Source organism: Dipodomys spectabilis, unplaced genomic scaffold (assembly GCF_019054845.1).
Source record: "Dipodomys spectabilis isolate Male_0828 unplaced genomic scaffold, ASM1905484v1 ptg000299l, whole genome shotgun sequence".
In the NCBI taxonomy this organism is placed as follows: domain Eukaryota; kingdom Metazoa; phylum Chordata; class Mammalia; order Rodentia; family Heteromyidae; genus Dipodomys; species Dipodomys spectabilis.
In genome coordinates, this window is record NW_024870976.1 from 2,327,386 (window position 1) to 2,355,161 (window position 27,776).

General features: G+C 56.3%; 1 protein-coding gene across 1 annotated transcript in view; it reads right to left on the reverse strand.

Annotated features, from left to right (window-relative positions):
* The window catches only part of Prkcz (protein kinase C zeta), a 104,292-nt gene that overhangs the window by 17,352 nt on the left and 59,164 nt on the right, over nucleotides 1-27,776 (reverse strand). The window contains exons 5-9 of the mRNA XM_042701923.1: nucleotides 5,025-5,110; nucleotides 4,020-4,151; nucleotides 3,287-3,368; nucleotides 2,506-2,558; nucleotides 1,422-1,610 (exon numbers count right to left, since the gene is read on the reverse strand). Coding sequence (XP_042557857.1) covers nucleotides 1,422-1,610; nucleotides 2,506-2,558; nucleotides 3,287-3,368; nucleotides 4,020-4,151; nucleotides 5,025-5,110 — 542 coding nt within the window. The remainder of the gene's footprint in view (nucleotides 1-1,421; nucleotides 1,611-2,505; nucleotides 2,559-3,286; nucleotides 3,369-4,019; nucleotides 4,152-5,024; nucleotides 5,111-27,776) is intronic.

Genomic DNA, 27,776 nt, shown 5'->3' on the forward strand with positions numbered 1-27,776 from the left:
ATCATTAACGCAACAACGAGAGAAATGGCTGATGATAGAAGAGAGTAGATCCTCAAAAACCTGAAGACTATTGAGAGATGGCAGTTAAACAAGACAAGAAAAAGAGCTAGGCACCGGTGGCTCACGCCTGTAATCCTAGCTACTCAGGAGGCTGAGATCTGAGGATCATGGTTCAAAGCCAGCCCAGGCAGGAAACTCTGTGAGACTCTTATCTCCAATAAACCATTATAAAACCAGAAGTGGTGCTGTGGCTCAAGCGGTAGAGTGCTCGCCTTGAGCTGAAGAGCACAAGGACAAAAAGAAAAAGAAGATGCAGGACATGAGAGACACATCAACAGAGCTAGCTAGGAAGCATGAACACATAGGCAACAACAAAAGAAGTCGAAAACAGGCTATCAGGGGTTGGAGATTAAAGCAGAGGAATTAGAACCATCAAAGGCACTGAACATACCAAAGGGGCATTCAGGAGCTAGTGGACTTGGCCAAAAGATCAAATCTACTTATGACTGGAAGAAAGAACCCATTCAACAAAACGATAACAGAAAACTTCCCCAACCTCAAGAAAGACTCTCACCCAGCTGACAGAGACACCAGAACTCCAAGCAGGCAAACCAGACAAACATCACCCCTAGACACATTGTCGTGAAATCTCATGAAATTTTACAAAATAAGGAATTAATTTTAAAGGCAGAAAAATCGAAGAGGGGACTTTATTACAACAGAAAGAAGATTAAAATGACCGCAGATTTCTCAACACACACTCTAAGTGAAACAAAAGCTAGAGAAAAACTCTAGGAATAAAGAATACTAGATTTAAAGAGCACACAAAGCGAGAACTAAGCACAGCACTAAGTAAGGCTGGTGGAACTCAGGGGGGATATGGCTTGCTCCAGTTCAACTCCCAGGATTGCAAAAGACTTCAACATACAAGCCACTGGCTCTCCAATCTCTCTTCTCTTTGGCGGTCGTGGGGCTTTGCCTCGAGCCGGGCGCTGGCTGTCCCTGAGTTTCTGCACTCAAGGCTAGCACTCTAGCATGTTGAGCGCAGCGCCACTTCCAGTTTTCTGGTGGTTCACTGGAGATAAGAATCCCACAGACTTTCCTGCCTGGGTTGGCTTCAAACCACAGTCCACAGATCTCGGCCTCCTGAGTAGCTAGGATTACGGGCGTGAGCCATGGCGCCTGGCTTCATTCCCAATCTTAACCCAAAGCCGCATGTGGAACCAGCCGGGCCCAGCCAGGCCACGCGTGGGGCACACCGGGGACAGCCTCTGGCAGCCCCCATCTTGTGTCTCAACACGGCGTGCACAGCACCCAAGGGGAGGGCAAGGCACTCCATGCTTCCTGAAGTGCCACCTGGCCCCCGGCGAGTCCTGCCCGTGGCGGCAGCGCGTCCGGCGCGGCTCCCGGAGTGTGCGTACCTCGTCGTCATGGACCAGCTCCTTCTTCACCACCTTCATGGCATAGATCTGGTCGTTCTTCTTTAGCCGTACCAGGAGGACCTTGGCGTAGCTCCCACGCCCGATGACCCTGATGAGGTCAAAGTCCTGCAGCCCGAGCCCCTGAGAGATTTTTATTCCATCGACTCCATCGATGACAGGCTTAAGGTCCTAGAGGGGAGGGAAAGACGTGCGCTAAGCCTGTGCCCAGGCCCCGCGGCCCACAGAGACTGAGACAGAGAGGGGAAGGACCAGGCCGGGCCTGGAGCCCACCGGGGCGGCCCCCCAGGCAGGGCAGGAACATGGCCCTACGGTCACACACTCTGGGTCCCCTCCAGGGGATTACAAGGCATGACTAGTAGATGCCTGCTGAGACCTATGCCACACACAGCTGCCACTAGAGGGCTATGAGAAGGGAGGCGGGCAGAACTCCCTGCAGGGAATTTCTGGCCAGGACATCTACGGTACAGAAAGGAGCTGCTAGTGGGGCTGGTCAGTAGAGGCAGTGGATCTGGCTGTCTGAGGTCCCCTGGTTTGCAGCAGACACACTGCCAGGCAGAGAGCGTGAGTCTCAGAGACCATGCTTGTCACGGGGAGAAAGGCAGGGACCAGCTCTGGGAGGACTCTGCTGGGCTGAGACAATCACCGAGCTGGATGTAGACAGGGCTGGATGGGACCTGTTGGCCCAGCTTTGGAAGAAGCTGCAGAGGCAGCACAGGACGTGGTGGGCCAGGAAGGCCGAGGAGGGCAACAAAGGGAAGGCTTTTTTAGGCAGAACGTATCTGATAAAAATTGTGCTCAAAAGCCAGTCCCTGGCCCTGCTCCAAGGCCATGACTTGATTCTGTAGCCTGCAGGGTAGTGGTTTCTGGGGTTATAAAAGATGGGTCTGAAGCCAGACCCAGGAATGAAGACTTCTTCCCAGATGCTCACAAAGCCAGTCCCACTGGAGCCAAACAGCTCCTGGACACACGGAGCTGACAGTGAAATGCTCACAAGTGCTACTGCACGGCCAACACCTTTAAGAGGAAAGTGGACACATCAACTACAAGCTCCGCCCACACTCACCTCGGAGTCATCTTTAATGCTGTCACGTTTCCGGGTTGAAGAAATATAAGCAACTGGCAAGAGGGAAGAAACACATCACAGGTTGTCAGGAACATGGCCTGAGCACCAAAAGACCCCGAGGCCCCGCGCCTCAGGGAGCCCCGTCGAGCTCAGAACCGCGTAGCTTCCTGAGCTCCGGCACCCTGGCCGGCTGACGGTGGGGCCTGGGTACCGGAACTGCAGTCCCTGGCCACCTACTTGATACAACTCCACTCTAGAGCTCCTGAGTGTACGATGACGTGACATCCAAACCACTTCAGGATGAAAATCTATGGCCTGACAAATGCATACAGCACACACCAAGTATTTTAAGTGACTTCAGGGAGGCAAAATCCTCTAATACAAAGCCAAACTACAGTAGAGCACTGCGTATCAGGTGTCACCCGTGCATAGTAGCACGTGCTGAAGGCGGCGGTGAGAATGGGGGTGGAGATGGGATTGCCACAGGACAGGATGGAGCGAGAGAGCTTGCGCAGTCCCGAGCAGCCCAGGCCTGGCCATCCGTCCAAACGGAACTGGAAATTTTTCTCGAGTATCTTAACATTCAAATGCCCCTCCCCCACGCAGGCCACTGGTGCGCAGCAGTCCCGTGGACTGTGCAGGGACCGCGCCGTGCAGTGCCCAGGTGTGGAGGCCCTCAGCCTTGCTGCTGCCCTGGGCCCGTGTGGAAGGACTGAGGCTGGCGAGGAAGAGCCCCTGCCCGGTCAGAGCCCACCCACCCACCCCAGAAAGGGGCGCCTACTTCCATCCGTCTCCTCAGAAGGAAGGTCCGCGCTGTCTCTCTTGTCATCTACTGGAGGCTCCTGGGAAGGCATGGCAGAATCCTGTGGAGGAAGGGCACAGCTGTGGCAGTGAAGGGTCACCTTCAGAATGACACACCGCAGTGTGCACGGAGACGCCGCACACGCCCGCTGTGGTGCGTGGCATGCACAGAGACGCCCGCACCACTGCTGAGATACTGTGCTGAGGTGTGAAGATCATGAAGGTCCTCACCCAGCTCTGTGGGGCGTGCCTGTCCACCTGCGTCCTTAGGGCAGTGAGGACCTGTGGTGTCAAAGGAGCGCAGCAGGGCCAAGGCAATAGCCCACGGCCGCAGCCCAGGGGTATTCATGCACCTGGCAATACTGGGCGAGACCAGAGTGGCACTGGACATGGTGGGAGTCAGCGGGACCCGGTGCACCCCACGGCTGGGACAGGTACCGAGAGGTGGTTTTAGTTACTGCGTGGTGGGAAGTCCCTGGATCCTTCACGTCCACAAGGTAGGAAGGTGGTGAGTGGGCACAGCCTAGCTCCGCCTGCTTCCCAGGGCGGGCAGCGTCACCTGCAGCCCCCAGGAGCGCTGTTCCCTGCCCTCACGGGCCTCCCCCGTGGCCTGGGCCACGCTGCCACACGGTGCCCCCTTCTACCCCCTCCCTCTCCCTGCTGTTGCACAGCAGGCAGAGCCACCCTTCCAGCCCCTCCCGGAGCCCACTCACCATATGCCTTCTGCAGGTCAGCGGGACGAGGGCGTGGCAGCGCTTATGGACTAGCAGCTTGCAGCGGATGCACCTGTAGCCCTGCCTTGCGAGACCCCATATCCTCTCGCTGCACTGGCCGCAGTACGCTCTCTGTAGGCCGACAGTGACGGTCAGGCAGGTGCTGGCTCTCCCACAGACCCAGCCTCACAGAGGGCTCAGCAAGAACGCCAGTGGCTCCTTCACTGGTTCTAAGAGGACCCCGGTGCCTCCCTGCCTTCCGATGCCAGGTTCCCACAGCTCAGCGCCCCTCTGTGCCCGTCCGAGGATGCCGGCCCTGCTTGTGCGCTGTGGCCCCGGTTCCCCAAGGGAGATGTGGGGAGCTATTTCCTTCCTGTGGACATTGCCCCCTTCCACCTTGCTGACCCCCTGGTTCTCTTTGGGTGGCCTGACGAGTCCTCTAGCTAACTTAAAGTGACCAGTGCATAGGGCGGCCTCCCAGGCCTGGCAGAGACCAGGACAGGGAGCTCAGCATGACCTGGTGACAGGCTTCCACGCAGCCGGGAAGGGCTCGTCCTGGCCTTTGCCTGTGAAACCGGCCGGCCTCCCCCCTCTCAAGATGGAAAAGTCTTGGCTCATTAGTTTGGGAAGCGAGGCCGAGAGTCACTCGGACTGAACCTGTTATCGGCAGAACAGGTGTTTCTCCTCAAAGCTGCACACAGAAGGCCCCTGCCTGCTGCCTGCCTGGTGAGAGGAGGGGCTTCCGCGCGAAGCCGTCAGTCAGCCACACACAGAGGCAGCAGGGCCACGGAGGGAGGAAGGCCACGGGGAGCACTGCGGCCAGCCTATGCTGTGGTCTAAGGTCAGGACGCAGCGCGCCTGGCCCTGTGCAGCCGGGAGGAGGAGGGACACCGAGGCAAAGCCCCGTTCGCTGGGGCCACCGTGCAGGCCGAGGCACAGGAGGCTGACAGGGGCCCGAGTGCAGGCAGAGCTCCGCCCCTTTGGGGCGGGTCCGGGGCCACTCACCCTGTTAAAGCGCTTGGCTTGGAAGAGGTGGCCGTTGGCTCGGTACAGCTTCCTCCATCTTCTGGCTCCCCGGCGGTAGATGGATTCTAGAAAAGGCGTGAGCAAAGTGTAAACAGGCGACCTTGCGGCCCGGGGGCCCAGCTCCCACTCAAGCTGTGGACAGGGCAGGGCTGTTCGTGTCCAGGTGACCGGGCCGTGGCTGCTGCCCAGCCGAGGATGCCAGGGCTGAAATGCCAGCGTCCCGGGCGGCGGCTGCCCTCGCCTCTCCTCACAGGATCCTCATGTCTCACTGCCGAGGCTGCTGGAGCCACAGCCCGGGCGGAGGACGTGGCCACAGGCCCGACCACAGCCCAGTCACGGGCTCCTCCCGGCAGGTGGGGTCTGGGGGGGGGCGCGGCGCCCGCCACGGTCAGGCCAGGCTCACCCCTGCTGCTCCCCCGTCCTCCTCCCCTCTGGGAGCTCCGGGAATACGGGGTGCTTTTCCACACGGGACGCGGTGCAGAGGGGTCGCGCGGCGTACACACACACATGCGGGCGGGGAGAGCGGGTGCCACGCTGCTCCGCGGCTGTGGAGAGGTGCAGGTCCCAGCATGGGTCAGTAGACCTCCAGACTGGAGACCGGGGCTCCCCCTGGGTCCCCTTTACCCTCAGTCTTGGGGCAAACGCTTAGCCGAACCCAGAGCTCGTGCTTTGGACTGCAAGCCAGCATCATCTCCTAACAGGCTCTCAGTCACGCGAGGGAGGGACGCGGAGAGAAGCCCTGGCCACGCCGGTGGCCCTCTGCGTCCCTCGGTGGCCCCAGCCTTGGCTCCTTCAGAAATCCACCTACAAAGGAGCTGTGTGCTTTTATAAAATCCTGTGGCCAAAGAACCTTCCACGAACGCGGCAGGGGTGCGGGGTGCCGCGGCGGGGGTGCAGGGAGCCGCGGCGGGGGTGCGGGGTGCCGCGGCGGGGGTGCGGCGGGCGGGCGCAGCAAGGCAATGTTTTTAGAACAAGCAGATCACCGGCTCGGAGGAGACTGTTGAAACCAGGTCACGGGGAGCAAAACCTGCCTCCTCCCTTTAAAGGGAGGGGAGGAGGCAGGAAGCCGGGCTCCCCTGGGAACAGCAGAGGCCCAGCGCTGGCTTGCGGTCTGGGAGAGGCAGAGTGTGGCCTGGTGGCCCCCAGGGAGCCCCACTGCAGATGAAACCTTGGGGCGGCGCCAGACCCGGGCAGCAGAGGCCACTTCTGCCCCTCTCCCTCCTCCCGAGCGGCACCTGCGGCCTGGGGACCGTCCAGGCCCATTCCCCAGCGGGGGCAGCACGGTGTCCATCAGCCCAGGGCATTGAGGAGTCCCTGGGGAGCCTCCATGTGACTCTGCCCAAAGGCCGGTCACCCATACACAGGCATTCCTCCCACATGGCATCTGTGCCCCTCATACCTGAGAGGGAGGGGCACGGGCCAGACCAGAGGAACTGGAGACAGAGGTGTGTGCAGGGGGGAGGGCTGGGGGCGGGGACACCCGCAGGCCAGGCCCAGGTTCCGCCTGCAGCCCCTGCATCCATCATCACCTCAGCCCAAGAAACGAAGAGCCAGAGCCGCAAACCCGGCACAGGCTGAGCTGGCTAAGGAGCCCCCCAAGCCCCTAGAAGGACTGACAGCAGGGCCTGTCACCTCCAATAAAGCCTATCTCCACTATGGAGCCTGTACTGTGTCCCCCAGCTACGGGTGGCGCCCTGACCTCAGGGTGCAGGGGTCACTAAGGCAAACCGAGGGCCCCGACCCCACAGGGTTAGTGGCTTCGCAGGAAGAGAGGGGAGCTCGCTCTCCACCATGCGGAGATAGGTGAGAAGGCACAATCCGAGCCCCAGGCTGGACCCATGTGCGGATGGACGTCCAGCGTCCACCAGGCATCAGCTCAGCTCCTGTGGCTTATTCGCACCCACAGCCTGAGGGACTGTGTTGGCTTCATGCATCCATGCTTGGCCCTGCAGAACACAGGACTTGAACGCAAGGTGAGTGATAAAAGCTTTTCTTCTTTGTGGGAAAAACGCGGGGGCGAGTTAACCTGAGGAAATCTGAAAGACTTTCTAAAAGCAGAGCCAAGGGGGTGGGTGCGGGTGCACCAGTGAGGACGGTGTATCACGCACTGGGCCACGCTCGGCGACTGCAGGGCCCAAGGCCTGCACACGCGCGGCCGAGGGGAAAGCAACCAACTCGGAGAAGACAGGACGGGATCCACAGGTGATGCGGATGGGAAATACAAGCTCAACCTTGTGAGAAACTTGTCAGATGGTACCAGGTCCGTGCACACCAGGGTCCTTGTATACCAGGGACCTTGTGTTCCAGGGTCCTTGTGTACTGGGGACCTTGTACCCTGGGGTTCTTGTATATCAGGGCCCTTGTGTGCTGAGGGCTTAGTCACGTTGGTCTCCCACAGCTCTGATACCAACAAGGCTTCTTGGAAATTGCTGTACTCCTGGACAGGGTCCAAGCCAACCACAAATAGTATTTGTAAAGGTGACTTTTGCTCCAACAAAGAAAGGGAACTATAGACCAATCTTTCTGATGAACACAGACACAAAGCTTTCAATAAAATGCTAGCCAAAAAGTTCAGCAAGTAATCAAAAAAATCATCCAAAGCCAGGCGCCAGTGGTTCACGCCTGTAATCCCAGCTACTCAGGTGGCTGAGGTCTGAGGACTGCAGTTCAAAGCCAGCAGAAATACCCATGAGATTCTTTTTTGTCGGTTGTGGAGCTTGAACTCTGGGCCTAGGCGCTGTCCCTCAACTCTTCAGCTCAAGGCGAGAGCTCTACCACTTGAACCACAGCACCACTTCCAGCTTTTTCTGTTTATGTGGTACTGAGGAATCGAACCCAGGGCCTCATGCATGCGAGGCAAGCATTCTACCACCGAGCCACCTTCCCAACACCCTCCATGAGACTCTTATCTCCAATTAACTACCAGAAAACCATAAGTGGAGCTGTGGCTCAAAGTGGTAAAGTGCTAGGCTTGAGCAGAAAAGCTCAAGGGCAGTGCCTAGGCCCTGAGTTCAAGCCCCATGACTGACAAAAAAAAAATCATTTTGATCAAGTGGACTTTATCCCAGAGATGCAAGTCTGGTTTAACATATGTAAATTAATAGACATAATACACCACATTAATCTAGCCAAAGACAAGAGCCACATGACCATCAATAGATGCAGAAAAAGCCTTTGACAAAATCCAACACCCATTCATGTTAAAAGCTCTAGAGAAGCTAGGAATAGGAGGAACATACCTAAAAATTGTAAAGGCGATAAATGACAGACCAACAACCAAGTCATACTGAATGGAGAAAAACTAACCATTTCCTCTGAAATCAGAAACAAGGAGAAGATAGCCACTCTCTCCACCCCTTTTCCACACAGTTCTGGAACTCCTAGCCAGAGCAAAAGGCAAGAAAAAGACATAAAAGGGATTCCCATAGAGAAAGAAGTCAAATTGTCACTATTTGCAGATGATATGATGATCTTATATGTAAAAGGACCCCAAAGACTCCACCCCCAAGCTCCTAACACTGACAACAACTTTGGCAAGGTAGCAGGATACAAAATTAACCCACAAAAATCAGTAGTTTTCCTGTATACCAACAATGTACAAGCAGAGAAGGAAATTAGGAAAACAACTCCATTTGCAATAGCCTCAAAATAAAAAAATCTGAGAATAAACCTAACCAAGGAAGCAAAAGACCTTTATATGAAAACTATAAAAATTTGAAGAAGCCAGATGCCGGTGGCTCACGCCTGCAATCCTACCTACTCAGGAGGCTGAGATATGAGGATCACGGTTCAAAGCCAGCCCAGGCAGGAAAGGCTGTGAATCTCTTATCTCCAATAAACCACCAAAAACTAGAAGTGGCTCTGTGGCTCAAGCTCGCCTTGAGCTGAAGAGCTGAGGGATAGCACTCAGGCCCAGAGTTCAAGCCCCATGACTGACAAAAAAAATTTTTTTTGAAGAAATTAAAGACAACATCAGGAAATTGAAAGATCTTCCAGTTCATGGATAGGCAGAATCAATATTGTGAAAATGGCCATACTGCTAAAAATAATTTAGCAATCCCCACCAAAATCCAAATTAAATTCTTTACCAAGATAGAGAAAACAATATAAAAATTAATATGAAACAGCAATTCTAGGGGGAAAACAAAAGGAAAGCTGGTGGTATCCCAACCCCAGACCCCAAGCTCTACTACAGAGGAAAAACAACAAAACAGCCTGGTATTGCCACAATACTAGACCTGAAGATCAATAGAACAGACTAGAAGACACAGAAACAAAACGAGTTACCTGATATCTGGTAAGGGAGCCAAAGACATACGGTAGAAAAGAGACAGCCTCCTCAATGACTGGTGCTGGGAAAACGGGGCATCCATATGCAGAAAAGCAAGAGCGGATCCCTGTTTGCCGCTACTCACTAACATCAACTCAAAGTGGATCCAAGGCCTCAACGTCAGCCTTGAAACTTGGAAATTACTGCAAGAGAGAGTAGGAGAAACACTAGAACTCATAGGCAGAGGCAGAAATTTCTTGAAAAGAGTCCCAGGGGCACAACAGATAGGAGAGAAACTGGACAATGGGCCTATGTCAAAATAAAAAGTTTCTGCACAGCTAAGGACATAGTCATTAACTAGAAAGACAGCCAATAGTGTGGGAGAAGATCCTCATCAGCAATGCAGCTGACAAAGGCTTAATATCCAATCTATACAAAGAGCTCAAGAAACTAATCCCTCCCAAGCTAATAAACCAATCAAAGGAGCATCTCTCAGAAGAGGTAAGAATGGCAAAGAAGCAAGTGAAGGAATGCGCATCATCCTGGTCATAAAGGAAATGCAAACCAAAATGAGTCTGAGATTCCACCTGTTAGATGGACCAACACTGTGAACTTGAACAACAACAAATGCTGGTGGGATGTGAACCAGTACAGCCTCTCCTCAAAACACTACACAGCCCTGCCCTACCACCCAGCCATACCACTCCTGGGCATCTGCCCAGAACATCGCAGCCAGGATACCAGAAAGACACCTGCACATCCATATTCACTGCTGCACGCCTACAGTAGATGACTGGATCCAAAACACGTGGTACCTGTACACAATGGAATTTTACACAGCTGCCAGAAAGAATAATATCATGCCATTTGCAGGGAAATCGATGGGCCTAAAACAAATCATGTTAAGTGAGGTAAGTCAAGCTCAGAGAAATAGTACGTATTTCCTCATACGCAGAAGATAGATCTAATATACACTGGAACACACACAATGAGACCAAAGGAAGACATCCGAGGAGAGGAACACAAAGGCACAATGCTTATGTGCATCTAATATAAAGTAACATTGAAATAAACTCCAGGAAATGGGGATGGATTTGTTCTTCTTGCTATTTTTGTTTTCTTTTAGTTTTGTTTGTTCATTTATCTGTCTTTGAGAGAATAAGAAGGGTGCAGAAATGAAGGAATGGAATGAGGGCTCAAGTGGTAGAGCGCACGCCTTGAGCTAAAGAGCTCAGGGACAGCGCCCAGGCCCAGAGTTCAAGTCCCACACTCAATTAAAAAAAGAAAAAACCCCAAAAAACCAAAAGGAATGTCTCCAAGTGCCGAGTTCCATGAACAAGAGAACAAACAGGAGGTGTGTCCACAGGCCCCGACTGCTGTACACAACCACTTGCCAGACGTCCCGCATCAAACCCTGCCACAGACAGCAGATGACACTTTTGTGAAACTAAAACATCAGCCACATGAGCAGTACCTTATTTAGAAGGGGTGGTGACAGGACCCCGGCATGTGCTGGGCGTGTGTGGATGGGCCACACCCCCACGTAGCTAAGGACACACGCGCCCCCACCCCAACCCCCCACAACCCCCCGAAACCACATTCCACACATACATTTAAGTCAGGTGCTAGTGGCTCATACCTGTAACTCTAGCTACTTAGGAGGCTGAGATCTGGAGGATCCAGCCAGCCTGGGGAGCCCAGCAAAAAGCTGGCTGGAGGTATGGCTCAGGTGATACAGCACAAGTTGAGCAAGCAAGTCAAGCAAGTCGAGAGCCCAAGTCCAAACCCTAGTACCCGTGAAATGAGCACTGCCTTAAATCTCACGATGCATAGTACCCACGAAATGAGCGATGCATTAAATCTCACGATGCATAGTACCCGCGAAATAAGCGATGCATTAAATCTCACAATGCATTCGTGGCACTTTTTATTTTGGAATGATTATTTTGTGTCCAGAAGAGAAGGGACGGTTCCCAGCTCTCCCCTCATGAGGTCAGCGTGCCGTGCCGTGTGGGCAGAGATTAAAGTAAGAGCCCCACTTCCCCAGCCAGCCTGAGTCCGGGCCGCCCGTCCTCCCCTCCCCTCCTCTTTAGCAGCAGCACTGGGGACGGGAGTTGGAACCCAGGCCATGGGGCTGCCCAGCAGGTGCTCAACCACCTGAAGCGCAGCCCCAGTCCTGTTAGCTTTGGTTTTGTTTTTTATCTTCAGATCACCTGGACCGAGAGCCTTCTTGTGATGCTTTCTGTGCAGCTGGAATGGCAGGTACGCACAGCCTCGCCCAGCCTTCTGCCAGGAATGCTTTCCTCCAGGCTGGCCTCCGTCTTTGAGCCTCCTTGTCTCTGCCTCCCACAGGCAGAGCAGCAGGCCCAGTCCCGCCCTGCTTCCTTCATGAGCCGTCTTGGGACAGCCTTCCGTGCCCTGCTGCTCATGCTCTCCACATCGTCCGTGGGAGCGCTACGCCTGGGCGTCCTGCCAGCATGTTTCCTGGGCCCTGCTGGGCCGGGATGGCCTCCCGGGGTCCTGGGTGTGGCAGAGGCTGGCAGGTGTCCATGGGGCGTCCATCGACTTCAGGGTGGTGCGCAGAATCCTCCTCAATGGTGGGAAGGGGCTGCGGGGCTGCGGCCGCCCTGGCTTCTGCACTCCCCGCAGCACCATCTTCCCACGACGGCTGCCTCTCCCACAGGGCTTGAGGCTCCGGGTCTGGCCTGGACACCGGCAACCCTGTTCCTGGCCACAGTGGCAGTGCTGGGAGCCGGCCCTCCCCGTGGAAACAGGTCCCCTGGCCGGGGCCTGGCCAGCGGAGGTGCTGAGGGGGCTCTGTGCCCAGTGCAAGGGGCAGGCCAGGCGCTCTGCCTCGGTCCAGGCTCCGCACCACGTGCCCCAGGGCTCCTCCCGCGCCCTCGAGCTGGCGTCTGGGACGCACCCTGCGGAGCAGGTGGGCCGAGTCTCTTTGCCTTTCAGCCTTCACTCTGACATCCTGAGGAGCTCTGCTCGGCTTTGCATCTATAATCAGGTTGGTCGCTCTGTTTCCCTGGCAATTGAGAAGCTCCAGCACTTTGACAAGGAGAAGGAAACAAACCTTTAAAAGCTGGGCTCCAACCAGCGGGCTTCTCTCAGGTCTGGGGGAGAACTATGGTATGACACCCCCAGAAGCAGGCCAGGTGGGCTGGGAGCCCCGTTTCCAGGATACCACTTGAACACAGGACAGTGCACAGACCAAGGTGGCACCTCGGGACGGTCTGGGGACCCGAGTGGGGTGTGTCAGAGCCAGACCTCATGGGCACAGCCCGGTGTCTTGTCTGGCAACCGAGGCCAGTGACCACGAGGCCGGGGAGCCAGTGAGGAGGCGCCCTCCAGCCAAAAGGCTGCAGGGCTGGGGGGCAGCCGACCGTCACCCAGAGCCGGGGGGCAGCCGACCATCACCTAGAGCCGGGGGATGGCTGACCACCACCCAGAGCCGGGGGGATGGCTGACCGTCACCCAGAGCCGGGGGATGGCTGACCATCACCCAGAGCCGGGGGGCAGCCGACCGTCACCCAGAGCCGGGGGGATGGCTGACCGTCACCCAGAGCCGGGGGATGGCTGACCACCACCCAGAGCTGTCACCTGCCCAGGGCAGAGGCAAACAGCTGGAATCTAGTTCTCGAAGGGAGGCCGCTGATGGCCTCCCCAGCACACGCTCCACGCCAGGTCATGCCATCACACAGCCCCCAGGTAGGGAGGGGTGAGGAGGGCGGGGTGCAGGGAGCAGAAGCCCAGAGGGCTACGTTCCCGCAGGTCTCCAGCTTTCCCGGGAGCCAAGCTGAGGTCTGGGACCCACGTCTCAGGGCCCGGGCTTGAGGCCCAGTGCAGACTTTCAGGGCTACACCCAGCTGCCAAGTCACCTGCCCTGTCACGGGGGTTTGGAGCGGGACCCCGGCTCTGGCCTGGCTTCGCCTGGCAATCACCAGAGACTTCAGCAGCAGGCTCTTGATCACCTTGGAGACACAGAGAGGGTGGGCAGGACATCACAGGGGAACAGGGCATTGTGGGGTCGGCAGGCAGCTGATGTCATCTGGATTTGCTGCAGGTCAGTATCCTTCCACGGCATCTCAGAAACCGGAATGGCTTCTTCCCTGTGTGCTACTGCATCAGGCTGGTTAGGTGAGCTGACCCAGGTGCTGGGGGCGCCCACGGCTCCCAGTGCCGAGAGGCCGGGAGGCCCCACCCCACCAGGACGCACGTGACACCCCAAGAGACGCCATGTCTCCCGGAGGTCGAGCTGGGGCTGCTGGCCGTGCTAACTGGTTCTGTGTGTGTGACAACAGAGGCTCACTGCCCACAGCCACAACGCTCATCAGTGTGCTTGTATCCACCGGAGCAGGCCGGGCCTTTGCCGCCAGGCTAGGCTTAGGTGGGACAGGCCGGTCTGAAGCCAAAATACGCAGCTATGTGTGAAACAGAGCCTGATCCCTGGGGGAGGTGAATGGGGACACCCCAGGTGACCGCTGTACTACGGTCCTGCTGGGAGCCACCACGGAGGCCAAACAGGCCTCGCAAACGCTCTCTGTGAGAGCGGCACGGGCACCTGGCCCGCCCTGTGGCTGAGGAGGGGGAAGAAGGCCATGCTTCCTGGCAGGGCCTGGGTGGCTCCTGTGGGGGGGAGGGGAGGGAAGCCCAGTGTGGACGGAGGCGGGGCCAGGTCGGGTGGCACGGGCCGCGGGCTCCCTGCCGGACACTGCGGCCCCCTGCCGGACAGCCTCGTAGGGCAGAGCTGCTGGGAAATCCCTGCAGGATGGCTTGGCCCACTTTGAACCTTCTCAGAAGACTGCATCCGACTCCTGGTGGGAAGAGGGGTGGAGGCGCGGGGTCACGGCTCTGAGACTCAGGAGGAAAGATGCCTGCGCAGTGAAAGGTCCTGGCTTCCTGGAACTGGGGGCTGTGGGAAGCAGGAGACACACTCACGGCCAAGGCCAGCACCAGCCCAGCACGCACAGGGGCCCCAAGGCCGTGCCCCCATCCCATGCGGGAGAAGGGGCCACATCCGGGCCCCCCAGGCCTGCTGGTGCTCCTCTGTGGGCACATGCTACCGGCCAACCGCCCCAAAGAGTCCTGAGAGGGAGCTGCTGGAGACGCAGGTGTCGGGGGCTGTCTCGGATGGACACTGTTGTGATACAAATTAAGTTTCTGGAAATGGCTGAGGCTGGCCAGGATGTTCATGGTTTCTGTGACAAACGTAGAGCAACCTCCGTGAAATCAGTTGCAAATAACTCCATAGTGAGCACCGTCTGAGACCCGAAGGCCGGGGCCGGGGCCGGTGCTCAGGAGCTGGGTTTGCGTGGACGCTGCGGCCGGCCAGGCCCCACACAGGCTGCAGCGCCCGGCCACCAGGCCCACGGCAGCTGCTGGCGAAAAGCGACAGAAAGGAGAAGCGCGCGTGGCAGATGTGCGAGGAGGGAGGTCGGGGATCCAAAGCCACTGGAGACACTGGAAAACCAAAGCCACGCCACAGAGAGGGGGCAGAGCCCAGGCCCGCGGACAGGTCTGCACATGCCCAGAAGGCCAGGCAAAGTCCAGGGCTCACTTCACAAGCATCTCCCTGGAGACAAAACCTGGGGTTCAGGCCAAGACCCCGCGTCCCAGCGGAGGGGACACAGCAGAGCCCACGCCGGGGTTGAGGGCAGATTTTCGCTCCTGCAGCTCTGGGCTCGGGGGCTGGTCGCTCGCAGAGCTGTTTTTACTTTGGGGCCTTGGCAATGGAACTCTCTGGATTTTTTTTCTTACAAAGACACAACCCCACCAGAAGGACTCGCTCCACCTCCCCAACTCTTCCTACGCAAGCGCCACACCGGGAAGGGCTGGCAGTGAGCGGCCGAGGGGGACGAAGTCAACCCAATATTCTACCCCAAGGCCTCCGAGCGCACGTTCTCACGGGAAAACATCTCCACCCAGCAGTCCCACGCCTCGCACACGCTCCAGCAGCAGCTCTGAGTCTGCCGTCTCCCCCGTGGACACATGTCTGAGTCAGGCGGGGGAGGCGCTGCGGGGAAGACGCACACCGCAGCGCTCTTCCCCACGCAGCCGCAGGCCAGCAGAGCCACGCGCTTCGTTCAGACGGTCAGGCAGGTACAGTGCAGACGGGTGGACACCCCCACCCCGACGGGAAGAAAAGGAAACGAGGATGGGGCGACAGACCCAATGCGGTTCTAAAGCCCGGCAAGGCACAGTTTTGAGGCCTAGGGTAAAGCGGCGCAGTGGCGTGGGCCTGCGCGGGCCTGCTGTCCCAGGTACTTGGGAGGCTGAGGCAAGAGAATCTCTTGACTTCCGAGTTTGTAAGGCCAACTTGGCACAGCAAGATCCAGTCTCCCAGACAGACAGACAGACAGACAATCCTCTGTCATTCACCAGCCGCCCTTCCCTGGAGGAAGAGCATTAAGGACGGACAACCCGAATTCTAGCACATAGTGACGCTTTGCTGAATCCCTGACTGCACAAGTTCAGGACCAGAGGCCACAAACAGAGCAGAAAAACAGCTGCTAAACCTGTTAAAACAGCCAGGCGCTGGTGGCTCATGCCTACAGTCCTTAGATGGCTGAGATCTGAGGATCATGGTTCAAAACCAGCCTGAGTAGGAAAAGCTGTGAGACTCATCACCAATTAAGTGCCAGACATCTGATAGGGGGCTGTGGCTCAAGTGGTAGATAGAGCACTAGCCTTGAGCAAAAAAGCCCAGGGACAGCGCTCAGGCCCTGAGTTCAACCCTACAACTGAGAAAAAAAAAGTATTAAGATAAAACAAACAAAACCCTCCAAATCTACGCCAGGCAGAGGTGTCATGAATTCATGGAGCTGGAGACCGGCCAGGAGGGTCCCAGAGGAGAGGAGTGTCACAGGAAGATGCAGGGACAGCCCCAAGTGAATGCAGAGCCCTGTCAGACCCGCCCTCCAGGACACTGCCAGTCCCAGCCGGCTCTGCACACACCAGGGGGCCAGGGGGTCCCCGCTGCCCGGAGGCCGGGAGGAGGAAGAGTCAACCCCAGGAAAGAAACGGCTTCCAGGTGATTCACACATTCAGAACACGTTCTTAGGAGACTAATAAAATGAAAGCGTTAGTGAATGTTCCCTATCAAAAAGAAATGAAAATTCCACAAGAATAATCGCAGTCAGCAATTTAGAGAACAACCTATGTACTAATTAACTGAAAGAAGAAACATCAGTCCGGCCAATTAACCACCAAAAAGCTGGATGTGGCACTGTGGCTCAAGTGGTAGAGCACCAGTCTTGAGTACAAAAGCTCAGGGACACCCAGGCCCTGAGTTCAAGCCTCACAACTGGTGCGTGCATACGCATGCATACACACACATATAACATTCTACGCAGGATCACAGTTTCACGGCATTCATATTGCACTAGGTGCTGTAACTCACAGAAATGATCTTAAGGTATAGAGGTATATGTGCACATCTTATATGCAAATACCACACCACTTCATATAAAATGTCTGCAGATTCTGCTATTTTGGGGAGAGGGAGGCAGCTGGAGCCAAACTCCTGTGGGTCCTGTGGATGACTGTAACAGGAAGGAAACAGTTTATACAAATCCACACACATACACATGCAGAGCTGGTGACACCCACGGTACAATCCACACGCATCCACACGCAGAGCTGGTGACACCCACCAATGCCACGTCGGGTCAATGCAGATAATCCCTGACCCACAACGGTTCCAGTTTGGGTTTGTTTGTTTTTTTTACTTTTTGGAGGGGTGAAACCAATACGCATCCAGTGAGCGCCCTGCTTTGAACCTTGAACTTCGCCTAACAGCACCGAGCAGCAGCTCTGAGATGACCGGGGAACAAACGAAGCCGACCGGGGAACAAACGAAGCCCAGAGCTCCAGCACTGGGTGCACCGCCCCAGGGTCGCAGGGGAGAGAGAGGCCCAGCACTCAGAGGGGCGAGGGACACGTTCTGCTTGTGACACTTTCTGAACCTCGGATTTACTGGGAGGTGATGCTGTGCAAAATCAATGAGGTAAAAACAAATACAGATTAGAGAAAAATCAAGGAATTCCCCAGGGCTGGCCCTTTGGCAAATGTCCAGCGAGCTGATAAAAAATGGCACATATGGAAATGGGACCAGGAAGCCCGCCTGGTACAACTAATGTATGCTAATTAAAACTCCTCATAAAAAAATGAGCAGAGAGAGGAAGAAAGCCTAAACGGCCATTAACAGGAATGAGACCACTGCGGAGCGCCAACGCCACGCCTCCCACGGGTGTGCAGAAAGTACTCACAGCCACGGCACGCACTTCACCCGCCAAGAGACCAGGGGCCGTCCCCTCACCTGACAGAGCGCAGCATCAGTCCTCCTGCTGGAGACTGACAAAAGAAAACACTTGCACAAACATCCTCATTACTGGTGAGCTCTGAGAGGTTTTCCTGACACCAGCCAGGAGGGTCCGCTGTCCTTGCTCCCATCCCAGGCTGTGTGGAAAGATAAGCCTGCCGGGCAGGAGGGAGGGAAGGAAGAAGTAAAACTGTCATCTGCTGATGAAATGGCTGTGCACACAGGAAGAGCAGAGGACGCTGGAGCCGGCTACAGACCAAGCTGAGGATTTAACCAGGCTGCCACAAGGCAGCCCGCTACACTTCTACAGCCACCAAACACAAACACCAGGATAGGTGTGGCAGTACGCAGCTGTCATCCCAGAATCTGAGAGACAGGAGGGCTGAGTCCAAGGCCAGCCTGGGCTGCACAGAAAGTTCCATGCCAGGCTCAGGAACATGGAAGAGCCTCCCTCAAAATACTGAGCAAAGCCGGGCGCTGGTGGCTCACGCCTGTAATCCTAGCTACTCAGGAGGCTGAGATCTGAGGATCGAGGTTCAAAGCCAGCCCGGGCAGGAGAGATCAAGAGACTCCTATCTCCAATAAAACCACCAGAAAACCGGAAGTGGCGCTGTAGCTCAAGTGGTAGAGCACTCGCTTTGAGCTGAAGAGCTGAGGGACAGCGCCCAGACCCAGAGTTCAAGCCCCACGACCGACAAAAAAAAAAAAAAACACTGAGCAAGGGCTGGGAAGGTGGCTCAGTGGTAGAGTGCTTGCCTTGCATGCATGAGGCCCTGTTCAATTCCTCAGCACCACATAAGCAGAAAAAGCTGGAAGTGGCACTGTGGCTCAAGTGGTAGAGCGCTGGCCTTGAGCTGAAGAGCTGAGAGACAGCGCCCAGGCCGAGTTCAGGCCCCACAACCAGCAAAAAAAAACACTGAGCAACCAGCAGCCAAAAGGCCAAACACCACAGAATCCGAACAAGGGTTTCAGGGCCATTACAAAGAAGAGTATGGCGTGTAACGGACTTTAAAGAAAGTCTAAACGTATATCCACAGGCTGGAGCCTCAACATTATAAAGATGCCACAAAATCAAATGCAATCCAAGCAAAACACTCATCGGGCCTTTGGAAATGGAAAGGACACCGTGTGTGGAGCCTACAGGACTGGTGAGCATTTTATAAGGTAAACTAAACTATCAAGAGTATGAAGCTGGAGTGATTCAAACAGAGAACGTCCAGGAAGGAGCTCCGTGGGAGCGTAGCTGGCAACAGGTCTGAGGGAGCCTGGGAAAAGGACAGCTTCACGAGCAGTGTGTGTGTGAAAGAGACAGAGAGACACAAAGGCGGACAGACAGTGCGGCTGGAACCCCTACCTCAGACAGCCAGCGCGCATAACACCCCCTGGAGAGCGCGTGCAGGACTTCAGCGGCATAGGCAAAGCCCTGGTCATGGAGGTTTCCTCCTTCCTCAGCCGCCCCCGGCACTGGGGGCTGAGCTCAGGGCCTTGGCACACCAGGCAAGTATCCTACTCTGAAGTTTTGCTCTCGGTTCGCCCAGGCCCCACCGCCATGAATGGTGAGTCCGAGTGCAGGAAGATGGCGCAACTCAAGCAACCCAGGCACCCTCCAGCTCATAAAGCGCCTACAACTCAACAAAAATGATCCGCCAGTTCAACTACTTCCAAAGAAGTGCTGAATAAAGTTGGACAGGGCTAGAGTATAAAGCCAGCCGGGGCTGCGGTGAGAATCTGACGGGGAAAAGTCAAAAGAGAATTCCAAACGGGACCCAATTGGTTATCCGAAGTAGAGAACTCGAGAGGATGGCATCCTAATTCCGAGACCTGGCCTGTTTCAACCGGCAGGATAATGAAATCCTCTCAGCCTTTATTCCCCACACAGACAGTAACCTGAAGTAGCCTAGAGTTAACCAACCCATTATTTTTATATTGTTCTCTAGCCTCTTTTATAAGAAAGTAGCTTTGAATTGACAATCTGCTTTTTGTTCCCCGGTCTTTTTCAGCCCTTCGCTTCCAATAAAACCAACCTCTTCTGCTCAGCCCTGGGGAGCCGCTTTCTGTTCTCAGGGGAAGAAGAGACAGCTCAGTTCTAGAAATGCAAATAAAGTCCACTCAGACCCTGGCCGGGTGTCCCAGGCAGCGGCTGACACGGACGGCGCGCGCAGGGGTTTGAGGCTAGCCCGGGCAACACTGTTAGAAGCTTGCCCGAAACAGAAAACAAAATAAAAAGCAACTTTGAATGTGCACAGTTTTGTCTTTTGCCATCATTCAGTTTTGAAACGGCCCCCGGCAACCACAGGGAGCGGCCTGGGGCCAGGACGCCACCGCCCAGTGCCCGCTGCTGTTGTTGGAGGTGGCCAGGGGGCTTGAGCTCAGGGCCGGGGCACTGCTGAGCAATTTTGTTCAATGCTGGAGCTCTACCACCTTGAGCCACGACTCACTTCGTGTTTAGGTGGTTAACTGGGGATGAGTCTCACAGACTTTCATGGCCAAGGTGGCTTCAAATTGTGATCCTCAGATGTTGGCCCACTGAGTAGCTAGGATTACAGGCGTGAGCCACCAACACCTGGCTGCATTTTTTTTTTTTTTTTTGCCACTCCTGGGGCTTGAACTCAGGGCCTGCGCGCTGTCCCTGGGTTTCTTTTGCTCAAGGCTAGCTCTACTACTTGAGCCACAACATCACTTCCAGCTTTTTCTGTGCATGTGGTACTGAGGAATCAAACCCGGGGAGGGCTTCATGCATGCTAGGAGAGCACACTACCGCTGAGCCACCTTCCCAGCCCTGGCTGCATTTTTTAAGCTGATTCATTTTATATCTGCTCATTTGCATATATTTAAAGCTCTGACAGTTGTGGTTCAAGTGACAGAGCAGGTCAATGTCTAATATCACCAAAAAGAATTTTCTAGTAACTCAATGGCAATCATATCAGCCAATTGTTTGTTCAAGAAAAATATTTTCTGTTGTGTATATAAAAGTGATTTTCACACACACAAAAAGAGCTCTGCCAATTCACGTGCAGGGCAGCATTCTCGAAGCAGAGGGAGTGAGCAACAACAATGATTTGTCATGACACAAGTCTATGCACACGTGTCTTACAAAGTATTTATTGAAATGAACCCCAGGAAGTGACAATAAGAGGTTTCCTTTTGTGCTGTTTTGGTTTCGTTCCTTTTTGTTGTGTATTTGTCTTTGGGAGGGGAAGGGGGGGCACAGAAATGGAGGGACAAAGGGTAGACCTGCAGCAGTGGCGCTCACTGGACACTGTGTTGAAAATGAACATTACAACGTGTGGGGGGGGTTGGGAGGGAAAAACTGGGAGAGAGCAAGGGAAGGGGCCACACTGTCCAAAAAGAAACGCACTCTTTACCTGACATAACTGTAACCCCTCTGTACATCACCTTTATGATAATAAAAAATTTAAAGATATGTCCCATGTCCTCTGTATGTCCTGTGTCCTCTGTATGTCCTGTGTCCTCTGTATTGTCCTGTGTCTTCTGAATGTCCCATGTCCTCTGTATGTTGATGCTAACCGGGGCACAGGCCTTGGCACTCCAGGGCCGGGCTGGAGTCTGGCATCTCACTACTTCCAGCTCCACCTCCAACCTCAAGGCATCCCTCAACACCACTGGCCAGTTCAGCAGCCAATCACACCAGCGTCATGGATTAAGGAATTCTCCCTCACCACGGCTTGGAACGGGCTGGGCTGGTGAACCCCTCCAGTGTTGGGGTGAAGGGCATGAAGGCCCCAGGATGCCTGGCGGTCACGCCGGCCCTTTGAGTATCTTCCTGAGTTGTATCCTTTATGAAAACTAGTGATGCTACCCAGGCTACAAAGCCAGGCTCTGGGTTCCAACACCCTAACAAGGAGAAAACACCATGATACACAGAGAAGTGGGAACGTGAATTTATCTTCAGTTGTAGCCAAACTGGAGAGGAATTCTTAAATGTCTTCCCTTGCCTAGAGCAGTGTCAGAACTTACTGAAAACAAAAACAAAAAACCCAGGAAACATGCCTATGGAAATGACCCTTCTCCGGGAAACGGCCTTTTTTTTGCCCATTTTCCCTCCCTGCATGCAATTCCTTCCAGGAAGGAATCCTAATTCCTAGTTCCCCCGCCCCACCCCCAGTCAGAGTGAGTGAAGCCATCCCCTGAACTCTGTGGTCATTCCAGCCTGTTACCAGACTCAAGGAGACCAGTACCCTATCAGCAGCCAAGAACAGCTGGCCCCTGGACTTGCGGACTGGGCCTCCAGTGGGGGCTGGCCTGGGGGCGGAGCATCAGCCTGGGGGCGGAGCCTCAGCCTGGGTGTGAACTGCGCTGCTGTGCCCCACGCCTGGCTGTGGGAGGGCAGTGACAGCACACTCCAGCCGGCCACATCGGGAGGCACAGGCGGTTAGTACAGTGACACGGCGATGCCCGTGGAGCTGCATGGTGTCTACACGGCTCTTGGTGTCCCAGCATCCGTCAGGAGTGGACACAGAAGGCCTAGGGGGCTCACACGGTGGACAGTGAGCAGCCACACCCAGCCCTGGGAAGGCCTCACAAACAGAAAACCCCACTGGGGGATGGTATGGAATTTCTTGACCACAAAAGGTGACCCACAGACTGTCGGGAGCCGGGGACAGCGGCCAAGGGGAGGGCCAGGGACACCTGGGCGCAGCGGCTACCCACTGGGAAATCGGCAGGGGCTGGTGCTGCAGCTGGGTTGGCGGGGTGCGGGAGGGTGGGGGCCGCTGGGTGCAGTCCACAGCCAGCACCTCAGGACAACACGCAAACCCCCCACATTGGCCGTTCCAGATTCTGCACTTTACTAACTTTGAGTTGTTTTAAGAAAAGGCGAGGAAGGGAAGGGTGAGGGCATAGAGGCGCTCAGATGATCATTCCCACAAAAACGGTCCTCTGCTGGTCCTTCGCCCTTCCTTCAGCCTGTTTTACTTGTTCTACAACTTTCACCTCTGGCCTGAATCCAGGGCCTCCTGGTCCTGGCGGTGCCCTCCCCCCCCTCCCGCCGCTCCGCTCTCCCCCCCTCCTCCTCATGCTCAGCGTCCTCACCAGGCCCCATCCTTGCTGTCCACTGCTCCACAGACAGGACAGAAACCCTCACCGTCCTGCCATTTTACCAGCCCCTTTGACCTTTGGCCTCCACCCGACACTCAGCCTCCACCTGATGCTCAGCCTCCACCTGACGCTCAGCCTCCACCTCTGACCCTCTGCCTCCTCACCTCTGACACTCAGCCTCACCTCTGACTCTCAGCCTTACCTCTGGCCCTCAGTCTCCACCTCTGACCCTTGATCTCCACCTCTGACACTCACCCTCCACCTCTGACCCTCAGGCTCCTCACCTCTGACCTTCAGCCTCACCTCTAACTCTCAGCCTTACCTCTGACCCTCAGTCTCCACCTGACCCTCGGCCTCCACCTCTGACCCTCAGGCTCCTCACCGCTGACGCTCAGCCTCACCTCTGATGCTCAAGTCTCCACCCCTGGCCCTAAATCATCATCAGCTAATGAGCCAGCCTGGTGCTTCCTGCTTTGGCACTGGGCAGCTCAGGCCCAGCGGGTCCTGGCCACACTCCCACACTCCCACCAGCTCCCTCTTCTCCTAGAATGCCTCACCCCGTGTCAAGAACCCGTCTCTTTCTCATAGCTCCGTTCCAGGTGCCTGAGCCCAACCCATGCTCTGCAGGGCCTGCCCAGCTGGGATGATCATGAGATGAGAGAGGAGCTCTGCGTGGGAGGCCACCCCCCCTCCTGCTGCTGCGCAAGTGGAGAGTCTGTGAACCCTGAAGAGAGGGGCTCAGCCTGCCCACCAGTGCTCCACAGCCCACCAGTGCTCCACGGCCCACCAGTGCTCCACAGCCCACCAGTGCTCCACAGCCCACCAGTGCTCCACGGCCTGCCCACCAGTGCCCCACAGCCCACCAGTGCTCCACAGCCCACCAGTGCTCCACAGCCCACCAGTGCTCCACGGCCTGCCCACCAGTGCTCCACAGCCCACCAGTGCTCCACAGCCTGCCCACCAGTGCTCCACAGCCCACCAGTGCTCCACAGCCCACCAGTGCTCCACGGCCCACCAGTGCTCCACGGCCCACCAGTGCTCCACGGCCCACCAGTGCTCCACAGCCTGCCCACCAGTGCTCCACAGCCCACCAGTGCTCCACAGCCTGCCCATCAGTGCTCCCTGGCCTGCCAGTGTGCTGCGGCCTGTCCACCAGTGCTCCACAGCCTGCCCATCAGTGCTCCCTGGCCTGCCAGTGGGCTGCGGCCTGTCCACCAGTGCTCCACAGCCTGTCAGTGCTCCAGGGCCTGCCCATCAGTGCTCCCTGGCCTGCCAGTGTGCTGCGGCCTGCCTGTCAGTGCTCCACAGCCTGTCAGTGCTCCAGGGCCTGCCCATCAGTGCTCCCTGGCCTGCCAGTGTGCTGCGGCCTGCCTGTCAGTGCTCCCTGGCCTGCCAGTGTGCTGCGGCCTGCCTGTCAGTGCTCCACAGCCCACCAGTGCCATCCGCGGCCTGCGTGCCCTGTCTCTCCTTCAGGACTAAATGTGAGACCACCCTGCTTCCCATCATGTGCAAGTGAACTCCTGCAGCTGACCACCCCGGGCCCCGCGCCCCGCGCCCCACATCCTGCCCGTTCTAAACAGGTGCCAGAAGGGGCGGAAGAGCTGGAGAACGGGTGTAAGGTCACATTCGTCTGCCTCGCTGCTGTGATTCAATTCCAGAGGCCGGGTGCCGCCCATCAGCAGCTGGGCAGCCAGGTGTTCGGCCCTGGCGCGCCGGGGCGCCGTGCGCCTGCACAGCGCCTGCAGCCCACACGGCCCCCACAGCCCCATCTGTTACCACGCGCTGACCCATCCCCGGCGAGAAGTCAGGTGAGGAGACCGTGGGCGCAGGGGGATTTGGGCTGTGTGCTGGCTCTGGACTGTTGCCTAAGGTAGAGAGCTGCATTCTAAACATTTCTTCCCTATGATGTTGAAATAGAGTGAAAATTTCATCAAGTTTCTAGAAATCTACCATTGCCCAGAACAACATCAAAAAAAAACAACACTAAAAAACCGGGTTGGCATCAAAAAAGCTCTAGCAAGCGGGAGCGGGCCGGGGCACCGGGTGTTCAGAGGAAGGCCTGGGCTGCGGTCACAGCAAGGCCAGGCCCGCACGGCAACCTGCCTGGCATCCGCAGGGACGCAGGGACGAGGAAGGACGGACTGGCGCGCTGAGGCCCCGGCTGCAGAGCTCTGGGAGAATGGCCAGGACCGTGACCACGGTGATTTATCGCGGGTGCACTGATCACCCGCGTCTGTGCTCCTCCGTGACCCAGGTGTATCCTCACGCTGGCCGTGTCAATCCCCGTCTCCCCTGTGCTACACGTGTCCTCGAAGCGCACTGGCCAGCTCTCCTGCGTCTGCACCAAGTCCCCCTCACCCCGCTGCTCTGCCCCCGCAGTTCACCCCCGCCTGCCGCCCGACTCCCGCTTCCCCTCCCCAGCTGGGGATGCACCAAGTCATTTCCAGAAGCTCCTGCGGGGAAGTCTGCAGAGCCAGTGACACAGTAGCAATGTCCAGACTCCCACTCCCAAAGCCTCTGAGTAGCCAGCCACAGGCTAAGGGAAGAGTGGACAGGAGGCCGTCCCGAGATGAGTCCCGCAGCTTGGGGCCCAGCACAGCCCTCCCTTCCCCAATCCAGGTCCACTGAGGCCATGGCACAGAGAATACCAGGGGAAATGATCAGCAATAGTAACGACCACGCTCTGAGAGGAGCCATGCGGAGCTCAGCGCACCGGGCAGCCCCCCTTCCCCCTCCCCAGGTCCTGAGCCCTGTGGCCAGTGGCTGTCAGAACAAAGCCAGCTGCAGTCCCGTGGCTCAGTCTGCATAGCTGAGTAGAATTAAGGATAATGAAGCAATTAGGAGTCCTAAGAACAGAACAGGTGGGTCCGCATTAGGCACGCTCCCCTCCCCTCCTCCTCACGCCTGTGATCCTACTACTCAGGAGGCTGAGATCTGAGGACCACAATTCAAAGCCAGCCCGGGAAGGAAAGTCCCTGAGACTCTTATCTCCAATTAACCACTGGAAAACCAGAAGTGGTGCTGTGGCGCAAACTGGTAGAGCGCTAGCCCTGAGCAAAAGAACTCAGGGACAGGGCCCAGGCCCTGAGTTCAAGCCCCAGGACCAACAGAAACAAAAACCCTGATGTGAGTGTTTTTCTATACGGCAGATTTTGAAATAAGTTTAGCAAAACAGCTTCTACCTTAGCAAAATGAAAGGCCACACGGTGTGTGGGGCCCAGGCCGGCCAGGGGCTCAGCTTCGCACCCCTTGCCTTCGGCGGTGTCCGTGGGAACCATAATCAAGAGCAGCGTTAGAGGCGCAGGTGATGGGAGGACCGCAGGAACCGGTGGTGGTAACAAGCCGGTTCAAAGTGGGGTCCTCCCGCTGCACCCCGAGCCACGGGGTCCTCCCGCTGCACCCCGAGCCGCGGGGTCCTCCCGCTGCACCCCGAGCCGCGGGGTCCTCTCGCACCCCGAGCCGCGGGGTCCTCCCGCTGCACCCCGAGCCGCGGGGTCCTCTCGCACCCCGAGCCGCGGGGTCCTCCCGCTGCACCCCGAGCCGCGGGGTCCTCTCGTACCCCGAGCCGCGGGGTCCTCCCGCTGCACCCCGAGCCGCGGGGTCCTCTCGCTGCACCCCGAGCCACGCGGTGCAACCCCAGCGTCAGCTTCTCCAGAGCTCCCTCCTCTTGCACTGGTTTACTTGAAAGTGTGTTTTGAGTTTTCTGTTCCTTGCAAGCGATCCCCTTTAGTGAGCTGAGGACAAGCGAGCTCAGCTTAATTAGAACAGGAAATAGGTCACACTTGGGTTTCACTGAGCTCACTCTGTAAAGCCTGGCAAAATGCAGTTAACTGGAGGTCAGTGAGTCCCGCTAGGCCCCGCGTGCCCACCCTGGCCCTCACATCTGCCTGCCCCGTGGAGTCTGTCAGCTAACCTGACAGGCCCCGGGGCCCCACGGTCTCAGCACAGGCCCCGTCTGCCACGGCTGGTCTGTCCCGTCCGCCTAACGCACCTCGAGGTTATTCCTTGTGCCAACCTGCCCAGGGTTTCCGCCCTGATTCTGCATGGCAGCCTCCCCGACCAGTCACCGTGAGTTGGAGCATTAAGTGGCCAGTGTGCAGCAAGCCTGTCTTGTTTTGCACACGTCTGGTCCTTGGGAGGGACACTTTGGACACTTGGGCTGTATGTCATCCTCCCACGCCGCCGCCCGGCACCCGGGGACCCTGCTGGCACATATGGAGTGAGCAAGTAAGTGATGGACGGCGGGGCTCCGGGCAGGAAAACTCAGAATGCCATGAGTGTGATTTAGAAGGTAAAATACTCCCAGAGCATCAAAAGCCAGGATACCACGAAGACACATGCACGTCCACGTTCCTTGCTGCACTATTCAAGATAGCCAAGTTGTGGAAACAGCCCAGATGCCCCACAAGACGAGTGGGTCCAAAACAAGTGACACCTCTACGTGATGAAAATTTACACAACGGCTATAAAGAATGATATGAGGTCATCTGCAGGGAAATGGGCGGACCAAGACAAAGCATGTTCAGTGAGGTAAGCCAAGTTCAGAGACAAATGGTCCGTGTTTTCTCTCATATATGAAGCTAGGTCCAAAATACTCCAGGACATAAACAGGGCTTTAGGCATTCACACAGTGAGACCAAAGAAGGGCACTCTTAGATGAACACAAGCCCAACGCCTCTGTGCATCTGATCATGTAAAACTATACATATTTCTTTTTTTGGGGGGTGGGGGTGGCCGTGGGGCTTGAATTCTGGGCCTGGGCACTGTTCCTGAGCTCTTTAGTTCAAGGTGAGTGCTCTACCACCTGAGCCACAGCACCACTTCCGGTTTTCTGGGTGATTTACTGGAGATAAGAGTCTCACGGACTTTCCTGCCTGGGCTGACTTCAAACAGAGATCCTCAGATCTAAAACTCCCGAGTAGCTAGGATTATAGGTGTGAGCCACCAGCAACCAGCTTAAAATAATATTTATTGAAATGAACTCCAGGAAATGGAAAGGAGAGGTTTTACCTTTTTGCTGTTTTTCTTTTCTTTTTATTCTGTTTGCTTATTTATCTGTCTTTGGGAGTGTAAAAGG